This window comes from Geospiza fortis, unplaced genomic scaffold, assembly GCF_000277835.1.
Source record: "Geospiza fortis unplaced genomic scaffold, GeoFor_1.0 scaffold10, whole genome shotgun sequence".
NCBI classification, from domain to species: Eukaryota; Metazoa; Chordata; class Aves; order Passeriformes; family Thraupidae; genus Geospiza; species Geospiza fortis.
In genome coordinates, this window is record NW_005054326.1 from 6,380,391 (window position 1) to 6,392,717 (window position 12,327).

At 37.3% G+C, this 12,327-nt stretch overlaps 1 protein-coding gene across 1 annotated transcript in view; it reads left to right on the plus strand.

Annotated features, from left to right (window-relative positions):
• Nucleotides 1–9,746, plus strand: part of BICD1 (BICD cargo adaptor 1) — a 91,004-nt gene extending 81,258 nt beyond the window's left edge. Inside the window, exon 9 of the mRNA XM_031057019.1 lies at nt 4,027–9,746. Within this exon, the coding sequence (XP_030912879.1) occupies nt 4,027–4,114 (88 nt within the window). The 3' untranslated portion in view covers nt 4,115–9,746. The remainder of the gene's footprint in view (nt 1–4,026) is intronic.
• The last annotated feature ends 2,581 nt before the right edge of the window (nt 9,747–12,327 follow it).

Genomic DNA, 12,327 nt, shown 5'->3' on the forward strand with positions numbered 1-12,327 from the left:
GTTTTTAACTTTATAAATGTTGGGACTTTATAACTCTGGCATCTTTAGTAATTGTGGTTCCAGCACATAGGCTTTGATAAATCTCGGGACTTTATAACTCTGGCATCTTTGGTAATTGTGATTCCAGCACATAGGCTTTGATAAATCTCACTAGATAAGCAAGGCACTTTCAAGCCAGATGAGACTCCAGGGCAGATCTAGTCAATAGCCAAATGAGACTCCAGGGCAGATCTAGTCAATTAACTTTAGCTTTACATTGGTCTTTTTGCTTGAATCTGCATGTTTCAACTGAAACTTGATTGGAGGATATGTGAGAACTTTCCTTAAAATTAAACTGATGCAGCAGTGCCCAAAAATCTTGCTCTGCCTTCCATGCATCACCTCAGTTTCTAGGTCTGGGGATATGGGGCAAGCAAACAAATCCAAGCCTGCCCTTACAATTACTGGATGCTGTTCCCCCTTCCCAGCACCTGTAGCTACCTATCTGATGGACTATTGGACAAGACTGAAATATTGCCATTATCCAATATTAAAAAGAGCATTACAATGTTTGGATTGTTTTCAGGTTTCTGTTGAATGCAATGAAAACCTCATTTTCATTATCAGACGCCAAAACTCTAGGCCCAAATTATCTATTAATAAAAAAAACCAAACCACAACTCCCCAGTACCTCAAATTAAATTAATAATATAAAGTAATATAAAATAATCCTTTTATTTATATAAAGTAGGAAATTTTTAAAAGGGTAAAATATGCAACTTAACAAATGCAAAATTTCTGCATTCTGAAAATATCATTGGTCTGTTTATATTTTCCTTTGCTGATTTGTTACAGTTACAATCAATGCCAGACAGTGTTGCATCTGAATGACATCTCTAAGCCAGAACACAGCACTTAAAACACTGAAGGGCTCTGCACACCATTTTCCAGTTAATTTTAGAAATACGTGATTAGTATTTTGAGTGCCAGGGAAATAAAAGAGCTGCATAAAACCAGACAATAATACTAACACAAAAAAATTGCACAGACTTTATTTATCAATTGAATGAATACATCCCCAAATGATATCAGCATTTAAGGAGATGTTCACAAAAATTCTGTAAAAACCAAATGTTTTTAAAACTGCACATATCCCATTGGGTGAATGTAACAATATTGTTCCTTATTCTCTGTTTATCGTCAAAAACTCAAGTTCTTCCTTGTCTCTGTCTTGCTTTGTGTTATTAATCTGCCCTGCCATCCTCTGCTGTCTGTGACTGCCAGTGTGTCTGATAGCTGAGCTCCAGGACCTGCTGGCACCAGCACCTCTACTGCCATAAAAAGCACATTGGATGCCACGTGTCACTTGCTGATTCTGATGTATTTTTAGTTTATGTACTGCTACAGCAAATCTGCATTAATGAACTGGATGAATTGTGTTTCTGAAGAGAGAAAGGTATAACAGCAGAGTTTTAGAAAAAGATTTGAATCTATTGGAGCTGCAGGTGATGTGGTTATATATGCTGCTATAGAGGTGCATGATAGCCTTGACATTTTTTTCTCTACCTAGTGCCCTTAATATTTATTATTGATTGAAAAGGAGATAGTGAGACAAATTTTTCTATTTCTTCTGTGCACAAAGTGTGCTTGTATTTCAAAGTAAGAAGCAATGCAGAATTACCAGGAAAAGAAAATTAATATAACTCCAAGCATAGGGCTTAGAATTGCTAATCTGAGCATAGCCTGGGATAGTGTGTAGTACAGCTTTTACACTCATGGCTGGCTTTGTACTGAAGGTCATGCCATAAAGTTGTTTATATTTGTGTAGAGGAGAATCTTATGTGTCTCAGGGAGGTTCTTTCAGGCCACTGATGCTGTACATAACTAGTTGCAACTACAGCCATTTCCTCACCAGTCCTCTCCCTCAGAGCATGAGCATCTTTTTTTGCTTATTTTTAAAGTTAGGAAGGAAGCCCCAAAAGACAAACACATCTCTGCTAACGAGCAAGGAATGTGTGTGCTGAGTTTCTGTTCCTCTCTGGCAATTATAGGAGTCCTGTTTAAAAAGAATCAAGGCAGTGAGGGAGAAGAGTAAGCCAGTCTTTGTAGGGTTGTGTAATCACCTCCTTGTTTGTCTTCCCCAAATGGGATGTTAAGATTCCACTTCAGTTTTCTGTCTCTGAATTAAGGCTAGTGCTTCTCCTAAGCCTTTCTTGAAAACTCAGGAGGTGCTGAAGCCAGGAGCTGGCTCTTGATGAGTGAATAAGTTTGAACGTAAATACAGAGCTTTTGGGTCAATCTCCAGTCACTCCTGACACAGTCATTGGTGTGGAGCAGGTAAAGATCTCAATGAGATCTCTCTGTGGATGCTGTATCTGCATCTGCATGTGGCAGAATATGACAGAAGGAAAGGATGGATATAGCCATGGAAAGAATTACTTCTTCTGAGGGGTCATAGTCCATAACACTTCACACTTTGGGACTGTTAGACAGCTGAGCATAAAACAAAGCTTGTGGGATCCTGAGCTTCTATAACCCTCTCACCACCCATTTTGCAATCAGGAAACTCATCTTCAAGATCTGGGAAATAGGATCTAACTTAAAACATGCAATTTTATGACCTTCAAATAAGCCCAGAGGTCCAAGGACTGTAGTTCCTGTAGAATTGTGTATTTATGGTCAAAGCTTCCCAGATTGTCTGATTTGAAAATGTGGACATTGCCATCAAGTTACTTAATGGTGGTGGTGCACACTTCTTTCTTTCTTCAGTCAAACACAATGTCATCTCTTTGTTTCCTTAAGTAAATGCTGTGTGTGGAAACCAAAGACATTTTCAGTACTGCAGGCATTTCCAGTAGCATTTTTCCAAACACCTCTGGCATTTCAAATTGATTCATTTCCAGCAATAGGCTAATTGCATTCCTTCAGCCAGAACTCCAATAGTCTGTGCTGCAGAGATAATATGTAAAAGCACGCTTTCTAAAGGAGGAAAACAGAGAATGCAAATTCTCTTGAAGACAGAGACATAAATGATGGTGCTTTATCATACATCACAGTGCTGAGCTTGGAATAACTTCAACACTGTAGAACATTTGAAGCACTAGGGGGAAAAACTCTTCCCAGACACATTAAAGAACTGGGGGCTTGATATTTTTCTTCTTTTTTTTCCTTTTCCTTCTCTTTCTAAATGAATTTTTTTTTGCATTTTGTTTTGGTATCTTGTTTTTCTACAGCTCTGCACCAAGAAGTGGGGTGTGGTAGTGTTAGCTGCCCCTTTTCTTTGTTGCTACTCCAGCCCCTGTAAGCTGGTTCAGACCTCTCTGCACTATGTGCCAGTGAGTGCTATAAATGCACTCTAGACAGGTGAATTAACAGGTGAATGATGTTATCAGACAAATTGTACATGAAAAACAGTCAAATGACAGAAATGTATGGCAGAATGAAATGGGTTTGAGCAGCACAAAACCCCAAAGAAAACAAAGCATAAGAAATCCCCACACCCCAGAAATGTAATTTGCATAATATGTAATGGTTAAGGGGCCTGATGAAGAAGGCTACACTGTATTTGTACAAATGAACTAGTAAATAGGTCAAATTCAGTAAGACATCACATTTTCACAGAGCTATGAAACCTGATTTCCAGCCTGGCACTGTACTTCATTTCAAAAAGTGAATCAGCTGCATATAGAAAATCTTCAATACTCATGTAAAGATGGCACCTGCATCTTGTCCTTTGAATTTGCTCTCCCATTTCACAGATGCATTTTTTTCTTCACACAGTCTTTGTCATCCCAGCATGCAAACAGCAATTGTGTACAGGAATTGTGAAGTGGGGTATCTGGTCCACCTCACAAACGCATCCAGGTCTCACTGATTTGCTGTGCACTGAGAGTTTTCTGTGTGTATACTGTGTGTCTGAGGATATGGATTTAGAGATGAGGCTTCACCCCCTTTTAAAGTTCATTTCCAGCCCTGTACTATTTACATGCTTGCAAAAAGTTTGCCTTGTATTTTAAGCACTTTTTCTCTTTTCTTTTTAATTTTCAGTCCTAATGCTCTTCCAGAAGAGCAGCCACATTCCAGCTCTCAGTGTGCCCCTCTCAACTGTCTCTCTAAGCCTCCTCCTTACCCCTAATCTTCATATGCAACGTAAGAGAAAATGCAGAGTGGAGCTCATGCAACAAAGGTTGGGGTTGTTCCCAGCAAGTGGGTGGACAATCCTGCCTTGTTGCTGCATTGGCAAGTCTGGATTCATATCCCCTGCTCTGGCAACTGAGGGAAGGTTGAGAAGAAGAACACAAAGCACAGAGCCCAACCTATCAAGAAGACTTTTTATGGTTCCTCTGATTGTACTCAAACTGTGCTATCACAACTGAAGTGTAGTGAAATTTAACATCTCAACAAAAAAATGTTCCTCCCAGCTGCTTGGCTTTACCTCTGAAATGATGAGAGACTTAAGCCAATGTTAAAAAATTATATTACAAAAATCCTACCCTCACATCCTCTAAGTTCAGCCATAGGAACCAGTTCAAATTTCTTTTTGTCTTCAAGGGTGTGATATTTATTTCTTACTTTATTTGCACCAGAATTTCGTGTTTATAAAAAACAGTCCTTTTTTTTTGTGAGAGTTGTATTTAACTAATTTTATTTTTTAAATCCAAGCAGAAATAGCTTCAGTGAAGAATGACTGTGTTAATATTAAAAAAAGGCTTGTTGCATTGGCCAGCATATGGCCAATTTTTATTGCACAAAAATGTTGGAAATGGGTTGAATTGGAATGTTAACAATGACTGTGTATTTTGCTGCTGCACTGATATTGTTTATGCACTTGTTTTTTTAACTCCTATTACACTAGCTTCTGGTTTTGTTCTAGCTCTTCACTGAAAGATAATTATTAAGCCTAAGAAGGAGATGAAAGGATAATGTACTGATTTGTTTTCAGTTGATTGCTTGCATTGTAATTATACTTCTCGCATCATGAATTGGTGCTGTTTTTTGGGATTACTTTCTGTTTGGTATCTGAGAAAGAAAATCTAAAATAAGTAAAATGCTGTGTGCTAATTGAGAACATTCTTTCCTCCCACTCCCATATTCAGGATCCTAGCTCGAGGCCTTACCAGGAAAGGCTAGTTTGAGTGGGGAAGTCGTGTGCATTTCGTGTGAAGTATTCTGTGGAGAAAGAACTCATGCAGGTAGGGTTGATGGTGTGGATCAAAGTCAGCAGGACTTTACTGTAGTGCATTTTTTCCTTGCCAAAAATCAACAGACACAGAACCTTAGCTCATGTCAGTTTATGACAAATACTCAGGTGATCAACACTACACAGACTCTATCGCAACAGTGCACAGTGTTCCTAGTTAAAGATTCTTTCCTGTAAAAGCTGAGTAAGCCTGGTTTTTTTCTTAAAAGCAGTGAGTTTCAGAACAAAATCAAGGAATTTATTTTGCACAGTACCTGGCAGCAAGGCAAGTGGCTAAACAGAGGGTTCAGCATCTGTGGGTTTCTCATCTGGTCATCAGCTGGAGAAACAAGTCTGCAGTGCTGCCTACTTGTTGGTAACTAGCAGGCTCCTTGTTTTGTTAGGTGGCCTTAATTTATTTACAGAAGAGAGGCTTGGATATTTCGACATGTCTTTATTCCTTCTCTGCAGCACATGTTTGACCAACAAGTGGGAAACACACTAAGGCACAGGGCAGCTGGGGAAAAAAAGTTGCTGCAGGTGTGGCTGGAACAATTCTTTCAAATTCTGCCTGAATCTGAGAAAATGAAGTCAGTTTTTTTAGTAACAGTGCTTACCAAATGTTACAATACAGAGAACATCAGCAGAGGAAAGAATGGGTGACCACTCAGTGTGCCTAACAAATCATTCTTACCATAGTACCAAGAACAAAGGTGCTGTAAATAGAAATATTTTATGTCATCAACAACGTCTGTCGTGTAACCTTGGCAAAGCAGCTGAGCTATAGTAACAAAACACTCAGAGATAGAGAAAATAGGAACAAACTGATACCCAGTCCTGATCAGATCAAACAGATAACACTTGGCAGTGTTTTGACTTTGGTTTCCATGAGGTTCATGTGATTCTTCTCATATACCTTTACATCACTATTCAGTATCATAATTAAACTGCCTGTTGTCTTGTCATAGAAAGGTCAAGTGAAACCTTGTTCAGCTCCATCATGATGTCTGACACTGAGTTTAGCTGCTATTTTGATTTTTTTTAAAAATCCCCACAGTATTTTGTCCGAGGCAAATTCAGCTTTTAAAAAGCATCTCCAGATTCCTGACCTTGTCTGACTGGTGTAAGAATATCTGTGTCCAACAAAGACAGCTACTGTATATTGTTAATAAGAGAAGGAGTTTGCATAGCACTTTGAATGCAGTTACCACTGACTGCACTTGGAATAGTTTTTCCTATTTTCGTATCCAAATCAAAGGCATTTTCCTAAACTTTAGTTAAGCAGTAGTTCAGTGAAATACATTTCCTTTCTATATAGATACAAATTTATTGGGGGGGAAAAATGGTATCAAGACAGTTCAGAAACATTTGCATGTCCATGTGGATCAAGAGTTATGAAAGAACATGCAGTGGTATAGAAGTTGTGGCCCTGTTTTATAGAAATAAATGTTTTTATTCTCTTAAGTTTTAAATTTTTAATTCCTAAGTTTTCAATTTGCATTTTTTTATATGTAAAAAAATGTAATTGTTGGAAATGTGAAAGAACTAGAAACAAATCAACTTTGATGTACAAATGGTTGTAGTTATTGCATTGTAAGTTAAAAAGCTCTGTAGGTCCCTGGGACAGTTTTTGTCAGTTAACCAGTATAAAATAAAATAAAATGAAATAAAATACATACCTTGAACTTAAGATGCAAACCTCTTCTTTGTTATATATTGATTGATAATATAAAACTTTGAGATTTTGTAGGAAATATTTACATGCAGACAAAACCAGAAACAAAAGCCTGGGGTTTTTTAAGGGTTGCAAAATTTTGCCCATTTAAAATTAGTTTATGTTGTGTTGATATCTATTCTGATTTTTAAGGATTAAGAAAAAATGATACATATATTTGTAATGGTTGAGTATACTTAGGAACACTACTATGTGTTCTACTCAGTAAGGAGGCAATTCAAATCCTGCTCTGACTTTTGTGTCTGAAACACAGCTTCTGTTCTCTATGATGGCCTTGAAATTTCTTCGGATTTGAAATAGCCTACTCAAAATAGGGTCATTTAGGTCAAAGCAGGAGCATTTTGGTTTAGGTTTTATTTTCTGATGTAGTGAAAAATTATTCCTTGTTCAGTGAAATGATCTGCTTGTGGAAATCCAGTTTATAGGAAATGTGTGAGGAAAAGAAGAAAAAGAAAGAAATAGGAAAAAAAAACAAATATAAAAGGAAAAAAATATGAAAAATAAATTGTAAAATGTAATAGTATGGAAAAATATATTTTCTATCAGTCAGAACATATATGGAGGTTTTAAAGAAAGAGGACATAACTGTTTTTCATGCTAATTTTATAGAATTTTCTGCCTTGTAAATGGGAGCAGTAGTGATATTCTTTCTGATTGATCTGATTGACAGGTTGGCATCTCTGTGCTTTCTCTATCCACATTTTTCACAGTAAATTAATGAAATCATAGCTATACAGCAGAGTTTGTAGAATGAAACTGTAATTAACGCTGCAAGTTTTAATGCCAAGTGGATTTTCAGTTTTTTATTTTAAAAACAATGAAGAAGTTGTTTAAGTCATTTACCATATTAATGTGTGTACATAAAGGAGATTATGTTATGAAATACAACTTCACTTATGAAATATGACCTCACCTATGAAGGCTGCTCACCATAATTATGTTGGAATTACTTAAGTAAGCTGTCAGTAAAATCTGACCCAGTCCTTATCTCACTGGGAATGACACCCAGAGTCCAGGCCCTAATTTTGGTACCAACCTTCTGGTTCATCCTGCATTGCCAAAGTCAGTAGCTGTGCTGCCAGCTCCACTTACAGCTGGACTGACCATCATCATCAGAAGGTATAGATTACATCAGCCTTTCTGAGGTCTGTTCCTTTCTTTGGCAGAAGACGCATATCCACTGAAGTTACAGTAAATTTCTTTCTTTTGTTCCTCGGAAATCTTCGTTTGAGAATGGCAGGGACTGATGTTTTACCTTTGAAGTATGATAATTGCTATAGTTACCTCTTTAAAAATTCCAGTCATCGCTTCTTCTTCAGTTTTCCTTTGCTGTGTGTGCAGTGAGTCTGAAAGGGATAGACACTATTCAGACGTTTTTTAACCATTAAGGTTTTTTTTTTTACTGTAATTAAGCATCCTGTGGAAAAGAAATAAAAAAGCAATTGCCTTTTGCCTTCAGGCACAAATACATCAAAATATGCAATGGAAAATGTGTGCATGACATTGTTAACATCGTGTAGCTTCTCCATATCCATAACTAAGCTAGAAAATCCTTATTTCTTGTGTGATATGCATATTCCTCTTGCTAGGAAGGCAAGAGAACTATCACAGAGAGTCTGTATCTTTCATTTGGAGGTGCACAGCGTATTGGTTTTTAATCTGTTTCCCGTGGAGTTCTTGAAAATCCCCTTTGTGAAATGTAATGGCAACCAAGTGACAAAGTGACAAAAGGTAAAGGAAAAATCCAGTATTTCATTACTGGAGTTAATGTGTGGCAGACTCTGGGTGATAGAGCCTTGTATTTCAAAAGTGTCTTTCAACAAGGCTGTTTGTATTGATTATCATGATTTGCTGTAAAAGAGTGGATAAGAGTGTATGTTTTTTCTCAGTGTTAGTAGTCTGAGTTTTTACTGAATACGTGGTTGCTTGATTTCAAAAATATTTTGGAAAATCAATAAAGAGAAGCATTTGATAAAAGTTTCAAGTAGACTGGCTTGCTAGCTAGTTGGTATTTTATCAGCTATGAACAAGAAATAAGAGTAATCTAGCTTATTTTATTATTATTTCTCCTGTTCACAGATATGGCTATGTGTGCTATGCCAGTGGTTAAATTAAGTCCATTTTATTACTTATTTCCCTATTGATTTTCAGCCCTGTGGTTTGACTGTTAAAGGGTTAATTAACTTGATCCTTTGTAAACAATTTAAAAAAAAGAAAACTGATGTTTTGTGATTTTTGTAATCTATTGAATGTTTCCATTTGCATGATGTTCTGTATTTAATGAACCATACAGATTGCTGTGTTCCTTTCAAAAGAGTTTTAGCATTGGTGGAGTTTGTGACAAACACAAATTTGTATACTGTATGTTTACTGCTGTAATAACTCAGCTACTCCTATGTTGAATTGACTTTATGTTGTCCTGCCTTCTTGGGGTTAAATGATGAAGTGTTTCTAGGTGGTGGAGAATATAAAAGTATATATGTTCATTTGCTAAAGACTGAATATTGGAAACTCTTCTTGTTGCTACTTTATGCTAAAAGCAAAAAAAGTTAAATAATTCTTGTTTCCAAAAATGCATCATTTATTTTTAAAATTGAAGTAATTCTCATGTTAACTTTTCCTTGTCCTTGTAGACAATCCTAGATTAATACCTTGTGAGGGATTCATAAAGTCTGTGCTTGTACATGTGTAATATGATCATGCAGTCAAATGGTTGGGAAAAACACTCTAGTGCTGAAGAAAATAATTAAAAGAAGCTGATATACTGATTCTTACATCTTTATGTTCCAATTAAAATTACAGTGTAATGCATAACTGTTCCAGTGAATAAACTGGCCATTTTTGTTCATTTAACACCATTCTGTCTGGTCTACTTCTATTTACAGCAGTTTGCAGTGCTTAGAATTTCACAATCATTTCATTCTCAGAGATCAATCAAAAGTATCAAAGAGGAAATTAAGAAGGGAAATCAGCATTAAAGGAAAAGGGAATCAGAATTAAGCCAAGATGCTTCCTCTGTTTTCTGAGTTTGAGACAGATACTAAAATACAGTTTCCCCATAGAGTGTTTCCAGCAGATTTGAGTGATGTCTGAAATGCTGCAACCTTTGCACAAACTTTCAGCACAAGGATGCTCTGCAAGATGGAGATCTCCATCCTCAGGGGATGTGGAAGCAAAAGAACTGAAGTCAACATCAATTTGGCTTGGGAATGCTGTACCATACCTGCTTTTTTACAGTAAGAAACATCCTTTTCCCTTGCAAAAGAGCCATGCTCTGAAAGCAAAGAGATGAAAATCCCCCCACATTGATCCAGGAGCTCAGCCCTGGCAGGAAGGTGGCTACTGCAGTTCCTCCAGTGAACCTTGCTGTTCTTAGGGTACCTGAGGGGTAGAAAATGTCCAGCTTTTAGAAGTGGGTCAGGAAGATTGTGGAGGAAGGATTGCCTCTCCAAGCTTGCTGTGGTGTTCGTTTGTCTCAATGGGAACTGTTGGACAGCTGGGTTGGTTTTTGGCTGCCTGGGGAGGTACTTTGGATAGAAACACAAGTTGTGCATGGTGACAGAAATGGAGTCTGAGAGCTGTGTTTGGCTGGGTTCTTCCCACTTGTCTCCTTTCTTCCTTTTTCTCACCTAGCAGGGGTTGCTCTCCCACATTACCTTTTCTCATTGCAGAAATGCCTTGGGCAACAGGTTCTGCTGTGATTTAGCAGAAGTGTGACTGCTAGAATTTTTTACACTGGCATTCCTCTTTTTCAATTTTGAGTTAAGGGTTTCTGTGAGTTGAAGCAGACTTCTCTTCTTCAGTGTGTTTTGAAAGCAGTTTCACAGAGGACTACCCCTTGTGGGAATGTTCTGATTTCAAAGATGGTTTGAGAAACTTCTACCCCATATTGCTCCTTCCCCTTCTTCTGTGGCATCCCTTCAGCTGGTCCTGTGCAGGACTCTGAGAGTAAGGTCACTGAAATAAACTGGGAGAAAAACCCAACAAACTGAAAAAAACCCTCAAAAATATAACTTTTGTTTCCAAAGAAAATGTCTATGTAATTTCTGCCTTGGGAAGAAGCATTAGTCCATATTCTGGAGCAGGAGGTTACTTCTGACCATTGAGCTGTTGGTTTTCTGCTATATACACACCAGATTTTAATGGCAAAGATCCTGCTATAGTTTACAGGGACTGTCACAGCAATTCTTGGTTTCTAGCTACCTCCCTTAATAAATCCTGCAGTTATGCATAAAGAAATGCAGAGCACTCTCAGTTGTACCTAAAGACAGCAGGAGCTGTGGTTTGACTCTCCTAACGCTATAAAACACTGACAGGGCACTGGCAAGTGAGGTACGCAGGAAAAAAATTACAGCATAATTTTGAACAATGTTGAAACCTTGGGTTCATTTGACCAATAATAAGAACAGAGATATTAATTATGGAGAGGGCCTGACAGCCACATCTTCTAGCAGCCCATGAAAGACAAACATGGAAGATTTTTTATATAGAACAAGATGGAGGGGGGGAATGGAGCTAAAATAGATAGTCATAATTATGTGCATCCTGGGAAAAATTATTTGGAATAAAGCCAGTTCTCATCTGTTTGTTTATGGTAAAGGCACAGGCACAACTGCTTTCTTTTCAGTAGAAGGTTTGAGTGATTGCCTGGATGGAAGAAGAAAGTCTTAACTTTGCACAAACGTAAGGCTCAGTGCTATAGTTGTCAACTCAGCAGAAGCTTAAGAAACCAGTAAAAAATATTGACCTTTGCAAGATGGATTTTCTTTCCTTCTTGACTAGAGTGCTATATTAGAAAACACATATTTCCTTCATTATTATTTATATATTCTCTTGTATCACAGTGGAAGTATCCAGCTTGAGGAATATGATTTCTTGGCTGGTTTTAGAGAAAAAAAAAATAATTTATTACAATAGCAATTTATGATTGAGAAAATTTTATTTGTGAGAAAGCACTATATGAGGGGAGGAAAGAAGGAATTTCATATCCTTTAACTGAGTTATCAGGGAACTTTGGAAATAAATACTGAGACAGTTGTTTCCATTTACGTTAATTCATAGGATTTCCTACCTGTGGAGGGTTTTAATATTTGTAAGCATTGATTATGTCTCTCAAGGAAATTGATTTTTCCTATTCAATACTGTCATATTGGTTGAAGTATTAAAACTGAAGCTATTTACTCAGATTGGGAACATGTTATGGAAAGCGACATTGAGTGCAGAGCTTTCTTGAAGAGCAAATTCTGAATGTAAAGGATGTGAGCCCAATACCTGGTGACCAGTTTGTGATTCAACTTCAGCCTTGCAAACCATAACATCAGAATTTACATAAATGCACTCAATAAAAATACCAACAATCTTGAATTCCTACACTACTCAAAAGGAAAATGCCTCTGTGAAGCCACCATGGCTTTCAAAGGTTTTTGTTATCTTA